The sequence below is a fragment of the Haplochromis burtoni genome, unplaced genomic scaffold (genome assembly GCF_018398535.1).
Source record: "Haplochromis burtoni strain Fernald_Lab_line unplaced genomic scaffold, NCSU_Asbu1 Contig_30, whole genome shotgun sequence".
Taxonomy (NCBI): Eukaryota; Metazoa; Chordata; class Actinopteri; order Cichliformes; family Cichlidae; genus Haplochromis; species Haplochromis burtoni.
The window spans coordinates 3291565-3310611 of record NW_024582391.1 but is presented as its reverse complement, the minus strand read 5'-3'; the positions used below and the strand labels follow the sequence as shown (position 1 = coordinate 3310611).

General features: G+C 42.3%; 1 protein-coding gene across 2 annotated transcripts in view; it reads left to right on the top strand.

Moving 5' to 3' along the window:
- The window catches only part of gfod1 (glucose-fructose oxidoreductase domain containing 1), a 33571-nt gene extending 15615 nt beyond the window's left edge, over positions 1-17956 (top strand). For both annotated transcript variants that reach the window (XM_005918488.3, XM_042219279.1), the window contains 2 exons: positions 10320-10513; positions 10791-17956. In XM_005918488.3, coding sequence (XP_005918550.1) covers positions 10320-10513; positions 10791-11531 — 935 coding nt within the window. In that variant the 3' untranslated portion in view covers positions 11532-17956. The remainder of the gene's footprint in view (positions 1-10319; positions 10514-10790) is intronic.
- Positions 17957-19047: the final 1091 nt, after the last annotated feature.

Here is a 19047-nt window from a genome sequence, read left to right as displayed (position 1 = left end):
CTGAAAGGAGGGCTGGAGCTCACCTCTTGTTTTGACAAAGCCTGACTTCTTCCAAACGGCCACTCTAGCATGCTCACCTGTTAGTGCGATCCCTTTGGAAGATGCAGTTTGTTTTTTATTATTGTGAACTGAAAAGCTCAAACTTGGCAATATTTTCTCAGACACTGTACACAGTAACAGCAGAGTTACATGTGTCTTTTACCTCACGCGTGGCATCTGTCCTTTACCCTAACATATACCACGTTTACATTTTTAGTGCATTATTCTGTCACATTGTCCCAGGCTGCTTTAAATGCCAGTTACTTTGGCCACCTAAGAGCAGCTTCTCTGGGACAAAGAGTCAGTTACGTATTTATTATTGATGACAGCAGGTTTGCTCACTGCGGTCCTTGTAGTCCTCTATTTGCTTTTTTCTAAATCAAGTCGTCTGACTTTACTTCTTTCTGTACCTAATGAGCTGACACGTACGCATGACTAAGCATTTAAAGTGATATTTGCCTGACCGCAAGCAGTTGTTTATATGTAAATGAGCCCAACCAGCTTAAGTGGCAATTACATGAGGAAAAACATGTGCGTCTGGGTAGTCTTCTGCCTGACCTACATAGTAAATTAAGGCAGCTCTGAAAGCAAAATGTAACAGAGAGGTGCTTCTTTGGCAGACAGCTCTATCACTGTCAGGCTTGTTTTATCTGTCTCAGCTGTGCATGTTACCATGAGCCATGATGGGAAGCGTGCTGATTAGGATGCTGTGTTTGTGTGTCAGTGGTGAGAGAGGAAAAGTAGCCGTTCAGCTCAGCAGTTAATTAGACCCTGGAGGAACTTTTTTGTTTGTTTGTGCTAAATACATTTTTATCACTGCACAGTAGGAATATTTAGCTAACTGTGACATATTGTATGGATGGCCATTTCTGTTTGCATATACCTGCATTATCAATGGGCAGCAGCAACCTTAATGCATGCCCATAGTGCTTGTGCTTTTAGTGGAAGCCACTCCTTTGATTACGAGTCAAAGGAGTGCCAGTTGCCAGAGGGCCACGCTGGTGCTGGGGTTAATAGCTGCACTTAAGCACATTTAGGGATGCTAAACTCCTTGAGATTCAAGGGCATTAGCTGAGGCCAAAGCTGGTTGAATGAGGCTAATGCTTCCTATCATTCATAGCTGTACTGTGTCCTAATGGACTTAGTGTTGCAATACCTAGTGTTTTATCATTCCTATCCATCTGCTGACTGTACTCTCCCCAGGTGTGCTTTTTCCATGACTCGTAACACTATGAACACCACCAAATTCTTACTCCTGTTTGGCATAAATATTATCTTAAATAAGGCAGTTTAGTGTTTGGGGCTTCTCCAGGATTTGTTAAAGAAGTTATATGGCATCCACACATGCTCCCTGCCTTTGCATTAGCTGGAAGATTCCAAGCAAAAGCAGTTGACAAGAAGGTGACACCAAACTTATTGCCTATTACTGTAAAAAAAATGCATTAAATAACATTATATACTTTATAATACACAAGAAATGAACATTTTGGCATCAGTTGACATCAGCGGTAAAATGCATGAATGTCACTTGACATCTTTGGCATACAGAAAATAGATTTAAAAACCATAACCGATAATTTGTAGCAGTAAACGTCCACTTGGAGAATACAAAGCTCTCAGTAAATAGCAGCTTGTGTACACATGTTAACAAAAAACTGCACCAAACATCAACTCATTAACACTTATCTTGTATAACAGTTGACATTGTTTGCACACACCCTTTTAAGGAAGTTTTCCTACTGAAATGTCATTCAGATTATCCACTAGCTGTTTAAGGAGGAAGGTGATAACGCCGGTCAGTAGACAGATAGTGGTTCTTTTGTGTAGTGGTGTACGGGAGGGAACACACAGACTCTGGGGTTAGTATAAAAATATGCTAAATCAAACATGTGCATCTCTTAATCAGTTAGGAAAAAAAATTGATCTTTTAAACATTTTTGAACCAGACACCAAATATTACCAAATTTTGTTTCCATTAAACAGTGACTGCACTCCTCTGGACTCGAAGCAGATTGATTTGAAATCCAAAGCAGTAGAGCAAACAGTGCTGCGTTCATCCATCACTGCTATCAAGGTCACTATTGACATGCTAATTTCACAGTGTGAATACACAAAAAACAGCAAATTAGTGAGCAGACAGCTGGCTTTTGTTTGCTTTATGTCCAGCCAGAAACATACAGTGTACACTGATAAGAATGTCTAATTCTCCATTTGTTTCTGGGCTCTGTTGCCACCCCCTCTCTGCTGTGTAATTGCTTTAACTTAAATTTAATTTGGAATAATGAGCAGAAAGATGAGCCTGGCCTGCCTTGCCTAGTGTCTGCTCCTGTTTGGTGCTGAAGAACCATTCAGTGAGGCACAAACTGCTTCAAAGATGCTGAGAATAGTAATACTGGCTTTAGAGAATCTGTGTTGTTTACTCAAACACATCATGATACCAGTTAATGCTGCGTGTGAACTCTGCTTTACTACATATCGATTTCATCAGTGGATAGGAATGTAGAAAGCTCCTCCCTGACACGTCTCATTGTGACCCTCGCCCTGCAGGAGCACGTGCGTGCCACAGCGTGGCAGATGGCTATTTCTCCTGACTGGTTCCCCTACATTTCCTATTTCTGGCTTCCTCGGGCGGAGGGCCTATTGTGTTGGCTGTTGCCTTCAGCATCCTTCTCGAGCCACCTGGTTTTCCTTTCCAGCTGTTTCCACAGGGCCGCATTAGAGGTGGATTTAAATGTGAACTCTGGTCTTGTAGTCTGGTTTTGTCCCCATTTCTTCAGCTGGTGAGTCAAGTTTATTGTATCAGTGTTGCTGATCAGTATTTGCTCTGCCATCAAAAGCAAGTCAGTGAGCCTCGCCCTCACTTAAACCCAGCCTGACCTTCCTGCACAGCCAACACTTCCAGCCTTTCCTTCCTCAGCAGTGCCACTCCTGTACAGTGGAGGTGTGAGATCTCATGCAATGAAAGCATTCCCTCTACCACACACAGCCTCATACCCTCCCTCTCGTGTTTCAAGGCTGTGCCCTGTGTTTGTGTGTCTGCTGAAGTGAATATTTGGTGCCCTGTAGGATACGCCACGAGTCGTGCAGAGAGGCCCAGATGATGTGTGTGGCAGTGAGCCGAGAGGAGCACTGGACTGGAGAAAGTTGGCCTTCATTTGTAATGATGCAGCTGCTCTCTCTTTCTCTATCCTGGCATTCCTCTGTCAGTGTCTCTGTCCAGCCAGTGTTGACTTAGCAAAATGGAAGAATATCCAAAATAATCATATTTACGGGACCTGAAGCAATCACAGCCTTCAAGACTTAGAATTTCGCTTGTTCATTGCGGTAATTTGGCAGAATTAAAGACTGTAATTTTTGATATTTTGATGTGTAAATGTCATAGAACAAGTAACATGAACAGTTAGCAGTGAACGGTTTCCATATCAGCCATATATGAACTCAGGGGCCAGATCAAGTGGGACCCTCTTGGGGCTGAAAAATGAAGCCAACACTGATAAACATGGCCTAGTTTGACTAAATAAACACTTAATTGGATCTCCACCTAATGCACTTTGTTTGTTTTGGCACCAGTAAAGTTTTCTAATAACAGCTGGCACTTGATCAATACTGCGTGGACAGTAAAGCGTAAACATGCAGGTATATGGATTTTTACAGGAGTTTGTAAAATTGTCATGTCACCATCTTTATTGCACATCCTGTTTTTAATAAATAGAACTTGCAGGAAGTCACGCATGCTTTGTGTGTATGCAGAGGACAGTGGGTTTTAAATTCAGCAACTTTTATGTGTATGACTAGGGATGGGTATTGATAAGATTTTCACGATTCCGATTCCATTTTCGATTCTTTATCGATTCTTTTTAAAAAGGAGAACACTACGGTCGATTAGCTTAGAACTTTGTTTTATATCTTCTCTTTGAACAAGATAGAAATTTAGGAGTAACATGGCCTTACAAACCCAACAGTGAGATCTTAAGAGATCCAGCCTACGGCTCTTCAATGGGGTGTCACAGGGTCCCCAGGATATTCTTTTGTAAATGTAAAATAATAAAATAAATATTCTTCTGTAGCAATTACACAAGAATATCCAGTAATGTCCCTGCCTACAATTAAACACATTCACTTACCGAAAATCAGGGGCATCTGCTGTGGCAGCCTTTTACCAGAAACTGAGTCACTGCTCGGTGACATTCGTCTATCCTGGCCTGAAAGGAGACGCTACCAGTAGACTGCAGCGAGAACTGCCAGCATCTGAGCCAGACTCTGTCTCTCTCATCATGGTCACTTAATTGCCCGTTATTGGCGGTTTTGTAATAAGGCAGATCGCGCTAACATAATATGCACTGTTAGTTGATTATTTACCTGCCGCATTAACGGGAGAGGACGTGTAAACGTTACCGCTGCTGCTGGGTTGAGATTCACAAGTCCGGAGCGGATTTAAAAACACGATCGCGTGTTTTGTGAGCAAATGCTTTTGCATATTCGTAGTGTTTCCTCCCTTAAATGAAATATCTACTTTGCAAGTATTGCAAGTTGCCCTGTTGTCATCCGTTCTCGTAAAGTATAACCAAACTTTTGAGCGTTTGAGCCGCCATGTTTCCTGCCAGGTAAGCGACGCTCCGCAACGTGGTGACGTCATTCAGGGCGACTGGAATCGAAAAGGGAATCGTTTGCAAAAATGGCAAACAAGAACTACATGTTTTGAATGCTTTTTCTTTTTCTCTGCATATGTTAACTTAGTAGAAATTGCTGCTAACTGCTGCAGTGGTTGCACTGTTAAAATTGATTGCACACGATCTCATACTTATTGCTGTAACGATGTTAACATGCTGCACATGGCTCATCCATTCAAGATTCAGTGACTCATCTGTTCCATCCAATTAATTACAAAGCCCCTGTCTGCCTCATTCTCCTCTCCCTGCAATGAGATTAAGGAATTAACTTTTGTTTTTCACTAGAGGGTCATGATCAGAATATGTGCGAGCAAATAAATTAAAACTAGTCACCTGCTGGGTGGTGTTTCTGCCTTTCCAGCTTGTAGCAGGAACACGTTTCTGCAATTTACTTCTTTTTTGGACGTCAGGTCTGTGAGGCGATGGGGTGTGATTTCAGTCTGTGAGGTCGGCTGATTTGTTAGGCAAGTTGTCAGGAGCGTGTACCTGAAGGCACCTGGAGGGAAGCGTGCTACCACTGTTCACTGAGGGAAGCTTCTAATCCTAGAAAGCTAAAAAATGGCAGTCTTGTACAACCTGCTTTGCAAAATGTCAGTGACTCTTATGCAACGCTGCTGCTCCTGCTGCATACCTGCTTCCATGGTACATTGTCTGGATTTACACAGTAAAGAATGATGCATCCCCATTACTGGCCCCTTTATAATCTATTAATACTCTTGTCGTATCTATAGGAGTGTGATTGTCCTTTTTCTCTCTAATGCAGGGCCTTCCTCTCTCTTTGCCTTTAAATCTGTTGGTTAGATAAGTCTTATATGTGAATTATTGATGCTAAGGGACTGAGCCTCTGTGCTCAAGGGTTTTTTCTGCTCCATTACTGCTCTCCCACTGGGTCAGGAACTTTACCTGCGATTTGAGCTTCAATTTACCCCACCAATCCTGAGGAAGTGTAGCTATTCGACCAACCCTAACCCCCAGCGTCAGGCCTTTACACTAAACCTACCGTATATCTAAGGATATTTTCCACTGTTGATCTCACATGTGGCACACATTAAGAAAAAGAAGAAGCTTACTAGCTGTAAATCCAGTAGATTATCAACCACCACTATTAACACACTGAAGGCTCAAAGACCAGCTAAATTGCAATATACAGTATTTCAATAAAGCGAGGTTGGACAGGAGAGAAGCAGCCTTAACAGAATGGCATCAGGAACAGAGGCAGGTTATAGGCTGATTCCTACCAGCCCTGTGGCAACCAAGCAGGTCAGAATTTGCACTTATCCCAGTTGTTACATCCTAGGTAGGGCTCCAATAATCCAGAACACCTTAATTTAATGACCACTTAAATCTGATAGGCAGGTCAGTGCGTATTACTGTCGAATGAGTTCATTTTTCATGTCTGGCAGCCTGGTGTCGCTTCCATTGAAGGTACATCTGTGATGTGTTCATGGTGCAGGTGTAAAGTGGGTTACAGTGCTTGAACATCTAATTAGTAGCACAGAAGAGGAGCAAGCATAAACGGAGTAAGAGTTTTTTAAGTGACAGTTTATTTCAAATGAATTTTTTGAGCACCTCAACATAACACTCCGCTGTTTGTGTCTGCTAGCTATAAGGTGCAGATGCCGATCAGGACTACTTGGTATGTACTAATAGATAAACTGGAAATAAAAGCTTACATGTAATGTCCTCAATCAACTTAGCAATTTAAAATCATATATTGAATTTATACATGAGCTGTTTGTTAAACAAATTGAGAGCAAAGCAGGCTGTTAACGGTCAATGTTAGGTTACATCAAGCGTCTTGATAAATGCAGTTGGAAGTCTAAGTCTGTCTGACAAAAAAGTTATTATGTTTCTTATTTCTAATTAATTCCTCATTAATTCCTTCCCATATGCTGCACCAGTACACCTAATCTCAGGGTTTCCCCTTCGACTAGGTATTACTTGGTGCTGTTGTTTCTGTAACTAACAAAAATTTCAGATGCAGAAAGGAAGAGAGGTGTTCAGACGCTTGTTCAACAATTTTGCTAGCACGTCTGTCTAGAGATGATATGTCTAGAGATTAACATCAACTCAACGTTTCTCACTTCCCAATGCTCACAACTGAGTGTTGGAGCATAGATCGCCCACTAAATTGAGCTCTTCAGGTCCCTTACGGGGAGCTGTATATGGCCCACAATACTGCTGTAAGTACACAAATGCAGTATTGTATTTTACCCTCAATCCTTATCCATTCGAGTGCCATTTGTTTACTCTTGGAAGTCCTGCCTATAATCCTAGTTGTACTGATGACACTGTATCTTTCTTTGGCATCCCATCTTTCAAGGGATTCCCATGTGATTTCTTAAATTTACGATTGCTTTCGCTCCATTTCCCATCGTCCTCCTCTTCTTTTTTTTGTACCCTTTGCTCTGTGCTCTGCACTCGTATTTCTTCTCACGCTCCTCTATTCACTTTTAATTCTGATCTACCAAATACAGCATTAGCGCTGTATCATTTCATCTCCCAGCCGTTGGTTTACTGCAGTGGTTGCTATGATAGCACCTTGTGCTCAGGTGCATCCATAATCTGTTGCGCAAACACACGATGTGTCCTCTCACTGTCTGAGTCACACTTCAGCAGAGTAGCTCCCCTGACTCATCAGTCTGACCTGCCTAAGCCAGGCTCGACCTTTCAGAGCTTTGTAGACAAGGAACGAAAGGTCGTTGCTGATCTGAAGAGAAGCCGCTTTTCATCTCCATAAAGGTCACACTTTAGTTTGGCATGACAGCACAACCATAAGAATAACAGTATAAAAAGTTCCAGTATTCTTTGTCATTTTTGTATTGTTTGTATTCTATTGTTCTGTATTGTGTTGTAACTAGGCAAGCTAGTGCTTCATATGAAAACCAAAATACCCCGTCAAGAACATTTAGCATTTAGCCTGAAGAGTCTCACCCGAGGCAGTGTGTCTTTTCCTGTATCTGTTTCTGTGTGTTGCTGCCAAGACGAAGGGGACGTGGGTAAATATTTTTTGCTTTGTGTGTGTGTGCACAGTGGCTGGGTAATGGGTGGGGGGGGAGGGGCTCCCTTAGCGATCCTCAGAACTGGGTCAGAGGGATTAATATCCTGACCTGGCTAATTGGAGCTGAAGTTCACTTCCAAAACTGCTAGTTCACCCATAGGCAGCCTCAGCCGGGACTCCACTATGAAGCTTTTCACACTCTGAGGGCTCAAGGAATGTGTACAGTATGTGAAGCAATGCTTTTAGATTGTGTGTACATATCCTTTATTATTTGACTCCCTGCTGACAGTGTGAATCTAGAGCATTTACAGTGCATTAAGCTAACAGTGGCAGAAGTGGCCACAAGAACAGCTCAGTGTCAGCGTATCAGTCAAAATAAATCCTTAGCAACAGCCCGACACTAGTGGGAGGCTTAGACCCCCCCAGTCAGTCAAAGGTTTTAAGACATAAGCATGATTGTGCAGAGAAAATACCACATTCTTTCACTTACAAATGGATTTAAAAATGCACCTTTATTCAGTACAGTGGTCTGTAGTTATGCTCTTTGAGTTCTTTATTCTTATCAAACTAAAACAGTACAACAGGTACCACGTGTGGTCGGTCAGAGTTTTTCTAATATGGAACAGGCCAGCCGTTGTTTTGTATTTACCGGTCTTACAAGAGAAAAGGTTCCAACTGCGCGGTTTAGAGGAAGCAGCGTTTCTGCTCCTGTGCCTGTCAGAGGTTGTATGCATCTTTTGTGAAAAGCTAGAACATTTAAGCTAGTTAATGTAGAAAAAAACATACACATAAAAATTGAAATTGAATGTAACACATTATCTTCATTGACAAAAAAGATATAAGTTAACTGGCTTTTTTTACAAGAACCTTGTGGCACTGGCCACACCGCAAACAAAGATGGGCTTCTGTTGAAGTTTATATAGATTTCTGTATACTATGAACTATACTGTGTCACTATGTTGACTTTGTTCTACAGTATGTTTCATCATTTACTATTGTGGCCACAGAGACTGTTTACTTCTGCTTTGCACTGGTTTTATGCATTCAAGGCGTCCTCATGATGGATATTTTTTATACTTTGTACAGTATGTTATTGATTAAAATTGATGTTCTTTGCAAAGATGTAGTAAGGAACAGCACAGCTGTTTCAATGTTTTTGTCATTCAGAGCCAGTTTGACAATCGATTGCAATTTGCAGACAGATTTCAGGGTTTTGCGGTGGGGGGGTCTCTTTTCTGTCACTCAGAATTGATTTTGTTGGCTGAACTGTTGGCTCGAGGCAAAATTGGTGCTTGGCCTGATTCTGTTTCGTCTGCCTAGAAACTGAACAACAAATCAATGAATACGAAGCAACTTACTCCTCAACAGCATATTTTGCAGTACCATCACTATAACGGTGATGTGAGGACAGACATACAGCCTCACATCTTGGTTGTGTTCGGGTGTTTCTGCCACCAGTGGGCCTTTTGATGTGCTGGAAGTGATTTTTATTGGGTTTCGTACACGGTCTTTCTCCTCTCTTCTACCATAAGGCATCCAGTAATGCAAATGAACCGTGTCTAAACCTCTGTGAGCTGTGTGGTCTTACTGTACACCATGGTTATGTCTGCAATATCACGCATGCCTGCCAACAATTATTCAACTTATCAAATTAATTGACTTTTTATTTAATAAATCACAACAACAGTTGCTTCATGGCACTTTATATTCTAAGGTAAAGCCAATAATACAGAGAAAACCCACTGGGAGGGGCGGTTAGGTGGATAAAGACAGGACAAAAACACACTTTGGAAGAGATCTAGAGATTAATAATAACTAATAATTAAATGTAAAGAGGTGTATTAACACAGTGAGTGAAAAAGGTGACTGAAGAAGATGCACTCGATGTGGGCGATCGTGGCTCAAGAGTTGGGCGTTCGCCTTGTAATTGGCATGTTGTTGGTTCGAGCCCCGGCTCGGACAGTCGTTGTGTCCTTGGGCAAGACACTTCAACCGTTGCCTACTGGTGGTGGTCAGAGGGCCCGGTGGCACCATTGTTCGGCGGCCTTGCCGCTGTGGCTACAATGTAGCTGCCATCACCAGTGTGTGTATGGGTGGATGACTGGATGTGTAAAGCGCTTTGGGGTCCTTAGGGACTAGTAAAAGCGCTATACAAATACAGGCCATTTACCATTCAATACATCATGGGAATACCCCACCAGCCCATCTAAATGGCTTTTAGTGACTTTAGAAGATCTTCATTAGGTTTGGCTGGTGGAGCCAATAATATAGACTGCAAAACTGCCTTTTTGCATGGATTCACCATTGGTGCGCAGTTTTCACTAACAGTTCTCACGGCCCAGATAGGAACTACTTGAAAGTTCATGACATCTTGAGCCAGTTGTTGTGGGAGTTACCACATTTAGCAGCTTTGCATTGTTTTTTCAGGGGAAGGGATGTTTTTATGCTCAAGAGGATATTATGACTCTCTCACTCTCTCTCTTTCCGTCTCTTCTCTTCCACCTTCTTCCTTCATCTGAACATTTCAAGTAAGCTGTCAGGCTTTTTTAGTACAATAAGTTGCAAGGTTGCATGTCTGATTCCCCGTTGTCTCTCCTTTATTTTATAAGGTATTGGCAAAAATGTAATCTGCGACAGGACCGCCACGCCTCTGGATGCTTTCCGAATGATGTCAGCTGCCCAGTACTACCCCAAGCTGCTGAGCATTATGGGAAATGTTCTGCGTTTCTTGCCAGCTTTTGTTCGAATGAAGGAGCTGCTGGAGGCAGGTTACGTCGGAGAACTTCTGGTCTGTGAGGCCCAGGTATGACCAGAACTACTTCTGTTTATTGCTGTGTGAAGACATTTTATACAAATTGTTTCTTATGCTTTTATCTCGATGTTAGATTGAGTTATAGCAGCACCGGCATAGCTAAGAATCAATGTTGCTACAAGACACTGGTGGTACCCTGGTGATTTGATCCCAGATGCTACCCAACTATCTCCTTTTCATTCTTGCTTTTCCTGATCACAGTCAAGTGAGCCATAATAAAATCTAAAAAACTTGTGCTCCCTCCCCTGTTATCCTCTTTGTCTTAAAGGTCCACAGTGGTAGCCTCCTTGGGAAAAAATACAACTGGAGCTGCGATGATCTGATGGGAGGCGGTGGCCTGCATTCGGTTGGCAGCTACATTATTGACCTGCTTACGTTTCTGACAGGCCAGCGTGCGGCCAAAGTCCACGGCTTCCTCAAGACTTTCGTTAAACAGACCGACCACATTCGGGGCATCCGCCAGATCACCAGTGACGACTTCTGCACGTTCCAGATGGTACTGGAGGGAGGCGCCTGCTGCACCGTCACGCTCAACTTCAATGTCCCCGGAGAGTTCAGGCAGGAGGTGATAGTTGTAGGGACTGACGGGAGGCTAACGGTCACAGGGACAGACTTGTATGGACAGAAGAACAGTGGCGGTGGAGAAAGTGGTGGCGGCCCTGAGCTCCTGCTCAAAGACACCACGCCTCTCGAGAAGGCCTCCCTGCCGGAGAAGGCCTTCAGTGACATTCCGTCCCCTTACCTCACCGGGACGATCCGCATGATCCAGGCTGTGCGGCAGGCCTTCCAGGACCAAGATGACCGGCGGACGTGGGACGGGAGGCCCCTGACAATGGCTGCCACTTTTGAGGATTGCCTATATGCTCTGTGTGTGGTGGATACAATTAAGAAGTCCAACCAGTGCGGAGAGTGGCAGAACATTGTGGTCATGACAGAAGAACCAGAGGTCAGCCCAGCTTATCTGATCAGCGAGGCCATGCGGCGGAGTAGGATGTCTCTCTACTGTTAGCATTTTTAAAACTCATGGTGGCGCTCAAGCGGCATTGTTGGAAGTTTTTTCACAGAGCTGCCGGATTCCAGTTTTGTGTTGAAATTTGTGTTGTCACTGTTACAGAGGCTTTACACGACGACGTGCAGAGAGTTGTGGTTTCCCGTCCTCAGCGGTAGGAAAAGCAATGTGATAAATAATCAGAACTTTATTTATAAAGAAGCTTTTTTTTTTCATTTTGGCAGCAGGTTTAAGCCCTTCGGGGAGATGCACTTTTAAATCAAGCTAATTCATGCAACAGAAGGACCTACAGTGGCGGCATATCAGGGAGTGAAACTACCTGCTGGTTAGTTGGTCGATCAGTAGGAGGCGTCCTTGTGGGGATCGCCTTCTAATGTTCCCATTTCACCAACAGATACTTGCAATTTCATATGCTTTTCATCACCCCTGCTGGCTGCTTGATCAAACAGTTATTTGTGCCTCCTGTTTCTCCTTCTCTTCTATATAACTGGTCTAGAAAGACACACGCCCTACACTGTGGGTCTGAACAAGGACTGCCAAGGAAGAACGATAGTCTTTTTTTTAATTGTGCCAGTCTGTTGTTAATGTAATCTGAAGTACTTTTAGTACTAGTTTTACCAAGTGAATGTTAAAAAAAACAAGTCAGTGTGCTTCTTAGTCATGCTCTGTCTGCTCCGTATGTTTCTCCTATGTGTGTGAAACAAGAGAAAAAAAGAATCAATCATTTGGCTGGTGTTTTTTGGGGGGGGGTCCCAGAGGACTCTGGTTTTCATATGCAATATAAACAGGCAGAAGGGGCACTAGTTTCTCTCTGAGCCTGAAATAAAGGGTTAGATTAAACTATGGCATGCCTTTATGCAGTTCCAGTCGGCTGTGCATCACCTGCGTGGTTGGTCAGTGTAGCGGTACTCTGACTCGTTTTATGCTATCATTGTAGCAACTTAATCTCATGTGGCACTGAAGTGCAGACAGTCTTGCATGTAAGTTTGCAAGCTATGTGCAGATTTCATTCGCACACTTCTGTGCAATCAGTGCTGCAAACTAATTGCAAGCCCGTGTGGTCTGCCCAGAGCTTAAGTAAGACTGAGAACTTGCAGTAAATCAAGCAGTGTAGCAAAGTGTGGGCGACTACATTTTTAAAAAAATATATTTTTTATTCAAAGTGTTAAGGTTGGTGTTATTTTGTGGTTTTTTTCTCATTGTTGGAAAAATTTCATATAGGCCTAAAGATCAAACCCAGTAGCATTAATCCATCTGTCAATAATTCCTAACTACAGTACAGTGTCTGTGGCCCTTGGCCCCACACCCACTGATCCCTGCTTTCAATTATTACATCAAATGTTTACATTAAGTGTTTTTAAAAAGAACAGTTCAGATATGCGTCCAGCATTTTGGCCTCTTTTAGCTCATGTTCCAGTGTTTTGGTTTTGCGTCACCGCTCTCACTGACCTTATTTCCAGCAGCAGCAAACACACTGTATGCTGCCATACATATTTTTAAAGGAACTACAAGGTTCCTTCAGTCCACTGATATCTATGTCACCAGTGTGCTCTAAAGACTAACGAGTATTAAGGAAATTGGTCCATTGACATGGAAACTCAAAGGCTGTTTTAATATGCAACTTTAAGAAAAGGGTTATGGTACTGTAGAAGACTACAACAATAAAGCCATACCAAACAGTACACAATTAAAGCAATTAAAGCTTAACTTGCAGTCCTGCTTTGAACCCCTATAGAGCCAGTGCCGTAGTAGGTGACAGCGCTGTCTGCACTGGTCTGCTGCCAAGATTGAATCTAACTTATTTATTTAGTTTATGCACGGATTGTCAAGAGGAATGAAAACATGAAAACGGCCTACATTGGAAGATTAATATCTCTTGCATTAGAATAGTGAGGAAGCTAATCAGTAAACTATGCTTACACAGACCATCAACACCAAACAGACCAACCACAGTTGTTTTCTCTGAAGGTGCACATCAGACTATGCTCTAGCTACACTGTAGTTTTAAAACAGTTGTAAGCGTGGCAGGAACCACTGCAGCGACGTTGTCAGCTGCGCTTCAAAGCTGTCCATGTCGGTTTGCTGCTTTGTAAATAGCAACAATGCTGGAAAAGAGATGAGCAGTGGCAGTGAAGCAGTTTCAAAATGCCCGAAAGCAATCACATTTTTGATCTTTTGCAGTTCAGAACAATCGATATTATTAGGTGCTACAAGCCCCCACACTGGTTAATATTTTAACTGGAACTTAATTCAAACCCCAGTCCTCCCAACAGCTTTCTATTATCTGGACAAAGGCAAATGCAGCTTTGGACTTGTTATGTAAGCAGAAACATATGCTGTAAGTTTCATCAGCTGTCGACTAATGCACGTAACAGTTTAACCCACCAATCAGAAAACATAACAAGCAGGTGTGTGACTCACAGCCCAGCTTCCCGGGAAACAGAAACAAACCATCAGAAAGTGATGAAAGCAAATACAGCTGAACTTAAAGTTTAAGGAATAACACCAACCCACAAGCCAAAAGATTGATTTTTTTTAATATGCATTCTCTATCCATAAGCTGTGCTGAAATACTAAATATGTAACGACTACTGAAAATGTACATAAAAATAATATGAAGCAACAATACGCTTTTGTCTAAAGAATTAAATCAGTACTGTATGGGTTTTTTTTGTTTTTTTGTACAAACCAAGGAACTGGAACATGTCTGGATGAATGTTAGGGTATTTATTCTATGTTGAAGTTTCCACTGACTGACCTGCAGTGCTATTGTGGGAGCTTAACAGCAGACTGAGGCCTTCGGAGCATTCAGCTTCTTATTTCCATTTATCGGATATTGACCAAAAGAGTCTCTTGTGAAAAGCTTTATGTTTTCTCTTTAAATGCACTATATCAGAAAGCAGCACAACTACACTGTCAGCCATGAACTCATAGATCATAGAGTGTCAGTGCACGCTCTTTTATTGTTTACTGTTTAGTGCTTTGCTGAGGCCAGGCCCTCTTTAAAACCCCTCATGTCACAGAACAGAAATTGAAGAACCAGAAAACACTTTTGCCTAAATAGTTTGCATGAAAAGCGCAGAGTCCAACACTGATAAGCTGCCTCTCAGTACTTCAGGGAAAATATTGCCCCGTGTTTAAACGCCTTATCAAATCTGCATATAGACTTCCCCCCCCTTTGTCAGATAAGCTCACAAGATATAGCTATGTAAAGAAAAAACATAACATGCACAGAAGTTAGACTTGTTTCTTCAGAGTTGAATTTGTCTGTTTATTACCATCAACACAGATTTGGGGAAATGAACCTAAGGGTTGGTCGACTGTGAAGAAGACACTAGATAAGCAGGCACTTAATAGGAAAAAGGAGAGGTCTTTAGGACCCCACTGATATGGCCTTTAACTCATTATACTGCTGTTTGATTTATAGCTCTCTGCTGGAGTAGAACTGGTTGTTTATTTGTCCCTGTTGAGTTCAGCTGGAGGCGAATGATTTGCCTTTCTCGCTGGTTAAATATAGATAGACGCACACAGGGAGGGAAAGGTTGGAGGCTAAATATAACACCTCCAGCATATTAAAGGCAGCTTATGACTTAGGTTAACTTTTATTGCACTAAAATCTGATGTTTTTGCTTTAATTGGTAGCATTTTATTTGCAGGTCTGTTTGGCCCTTATGCACTCTCGTAAAGTCCTCTGTGACTGTGCACTTTGGTGCAGTCAAAGATCTGAGAGTGTGATTTCTGGTTAATTTCCAGTTGGATTCTCTTGTGAGTCCTCCCTGTTTCTGCACAAGTAAATACTTTATGTGCTTATCTCTTCCGATGGAAAATGCATTTTTCAGATCAGTTCAGACTTTCTTGAGGACACATCTCAAAGGAGGCAACGCCTTAAGACATAGGATTTGGAATTTGCATAAAGGCAGAGCTATGAGCCTTCGTATTCTACACGAGGGCCTGACTACGACTGATTAAAGCCAAAACTACGTAGATGTTAGCAGCTGGCTGTGCTGATCAATTTGCTGATACTTAGTATTGTGACTCTTTCCAGTAAACCTCCCAAGCATTATTAGAACATTTTGAATCTCTAAAGTGCTAATTAATTATTAAGAATTTGTGACACGTATCTATTATTTTTTACCAATGCTGCCACCATGCCCCCAGGGTGGGGCCCTGATGAATGGATTAGTGGTAGCAGTTTTGGGGTTGGGTTCAGTTCTTGGGCTCACGCTCCAGGCAGGATTTGTGATAGTTGTAAGGAAGTCGATGTCTTTTGGAACAACCATGGAAGGGAGCTTGATCTGCATCATAGACTGTAAAGGATAGATGTGGCTTCCAGGTCCTAAACCTGAAGCCAGTTGAAAAGTGCCTTAAAGCTGTCGAGTCTTACTGAATGCAAATATTACGATCCTTAGTAGAGTTTAAAAAACAAAACGAGAACGCAGGGAATCCTTTAGGGCGGGGCTACCTTGTGATTGACAAGTCATTAATATTTAAGTTTGCGGTGTCATAAAAATATTGACAACGCTCAGCTCGAGGCTTCGCAAATCAGTGGATGACATCTGCCATATCCATCTTTTATACTCTATGCTAGGTAACAGTGTTGATGGTGATGTCAAAGGTACACGTGCCATGAGCCAAAGTCTCCTAGAGGTGTTACACTAAAATACTCATCGTGTTTTACTGCACCTATTTTAATGTTGTGGCTGATTAGTGTATGTTGCCTGCTCACACAAGCTCACATTGTTTCAGCAGGTTTTAGTGCCTCTGCACAAATAGATTCAGTGTGCTTTTAGATCAGCCTGGGCCTCATCTAGAAATAAATCAGCTATATTTAGTGTTCCGTGGTCAGAAGACCCATAAACTTAAGTAGACCTTCTTGAGCTCTTCGTGTGTTTGAAGCTTATCTGTGTAGGGGTGAGTGCAGGTTTCATTCATGTCCACACAGAGCCATGGCCCTTCACAGAGACTCAGTTAGTGGATGCAACAAAACCTTTTCATTTCAGCCAGTGTAGATGCTGGATAGGGGAAAAAAAACAGTGAATCAGAGAAGAAGTCATTATGAGTGTTGTTACATCACAAGGCTTTAGTGGTCATTAGCAAAGCGTCTCCACCAGCTTTCATCTGTGAACGGAGAGGCAGTGAGCAGCAGTCTGAAACACACGAGGCAATACGTGGCTTCTGAAGCGCTGAATATTTAATGAGGAATGTGAATGAGCCGATACAGCACAGTGTGAGGATGTCATGCATCTTATCTGTTGACTGATTTTATCTTTTTTTTTTTCTAAGTTGAACCACTGAGTGTTTTTGCTTTTCATGCTGATGACAAATTTTGTTGGTTTTTCCTCCGCCTGTCAGGATGGCCCGATTGTGCGTTGAGAAAGACGCTGCAGAAAACCTAAACACAAAACAAGAGGTGCTCCGGTTCCAGCACTTTGCCTCGTTTGCTGACAGTCTGACTATGAACCGCTCTGTCTCTGCGTCGACAGCGTTCACTGACTCATTGCTCAGGAAAGGCCTTCGCTCGCTGAGAGGGAGAGAGAGCGAGAAAGGAGGTGGAGGTGAAGGTGAAAACCTCAAAGAGATGCTTCTCATACACTCGGAGACTGTTAATTCGCAGCCGGATCCCACATTGCCAAAACGAAGTCTTGATTTGACCCCTCTCATCTCATTCTTTCACACTCGCTCCTCTGTAGGTCTCCCCCTCCCTCTGAGGTTCCTTTTTTCAGCCACTGCTGAGAAAGTTGATTTGCTTTACTTTGCATCAATCTCTCCTTTCACTTGTCCCCTTTTCCTCCCTTTCCCCTTTCTATCGTGAGCCAGGTTGAAGCCTGGAGGAAAAGCTCACTGGTGCTTCTGCAGACCTCCCTCTCATCTTATTTGTTGTTTTCACAGCCGCACAAAGGCCGCTCCGTTCACTCACAGGTTGTGAATGCCTTTCCACAGCTGACTCTGGCCGTGTCTTGCTTGCTTCCCGCTCCACAGATATCCATTTTGATGCTGTATTGTGACTATATCTGATATTTATTGTTCTGTATGTATATCGTGGATGCATGGACCTCTGTAGATACTGTAATTTGAACTCTCAAACGCATATTTATGGGTCTTACTAGAGAGAATGTACTTGCTGTAGGAATAATTTATATTTTCTATCCGTTAAGGAGGTCAGTTGGTGTCACAAATAAACGCCCTGCTGTAATGTTTTGTTTTTTTGTTTAGTTTTTTTTGTTCTGAGTGACTGTGTAACTTCTGTTTCAGTGTTTACTGGCAAATCTCCCTGCACCAGTGCTCGGCATTGATCGAATGTGTGTGGCTAAGGGAATGCGTGAAAGTGGGGGAAAATAAAGTGTGATCTTGTGTTTGCGACATGGTTTACAGCTTCAGCACTTGTCTAATGCTGCAGTTTCTATGGAATAAACAATATATACATACACGATGGCTCTCATTTAATTTTTCCTCAGTTAGATACTGGGCCACCACATGCTGGCAGGACTGCTTCACCACAATGATTCTCCAAGTCTCTGATACTCTACTGGAACCAGGCACCCATTTCTTCCGTTATTTAGTGTTTTTATGACAGTCGTGGAATGCACCATCTTACATATTGCTCTTTAAATTTCACTGATAGGTACGTGTTCCATTGGTTTACTTTGCAATAACCTTTCCACTGACAATTAGACTCAAACTATACCTGCAATTAACCCCATAGCATAAGATGGCCAGCAGATCCCACACTGTACATGTAAGGAGTTCATGTTTTTGCTTTCATTTGTCACTCTTATGTGTTTAATATGAAGAAAGGTTAGAAAATGTGTATTATGATAAATCCAGCTTGTGTTACTGAGCATTTTCTGAAAGTCTTTGCTGACCTCTGCTGGCTATAGTGGATGCTGCACATGGTGTTGCTCAGACACAGGAACCCAAGACCTTCTTGCTCAAAGGAAACAATACCAACTACTTTGCTGCCAAAACCCAAGATTAAACTTGTATATAATCACGTTTCTAAAATAGGTTCTTTTACAAGTTTTCCAATACCACTCTTCCTGCTTTAAACCAATATTGCATTCTTCCATTTCCTGCTTTTTTTTTTTAAATAACAGAAGACTCATTACTAACTGCGTGCAGACGTATTAGAAAACAGCTGTCTTAAATGAAGGAAATATCAAATCAAAACTGTGTGTCGTGTTATTTTAATTTTGTCTGTATGAAAGATGATCAGCTAAACTAAATCTTAACACTGAAAAGTCTCGGCTGGAGCTGCCACATGATTCAAGAAAAATAGAGAACGAGTCCTGAAAAGTGCTTCAACACATGACAAGAAAGCAGACCGAGGGAGTTCAGGCTGTGTTGAATAAAGGTGGTCGTACCAAATACTGACTTTTACCTTTTATACTGTATTACTGTGTATGTTTACATCACTCCTATTTGATGAGATGAGATGAGATGAGATGAGATGAGATGAGATGAGATGAGATGAGATGAGATGAGATGAGATGAGATGAGATGAGATGAGATGAGATGA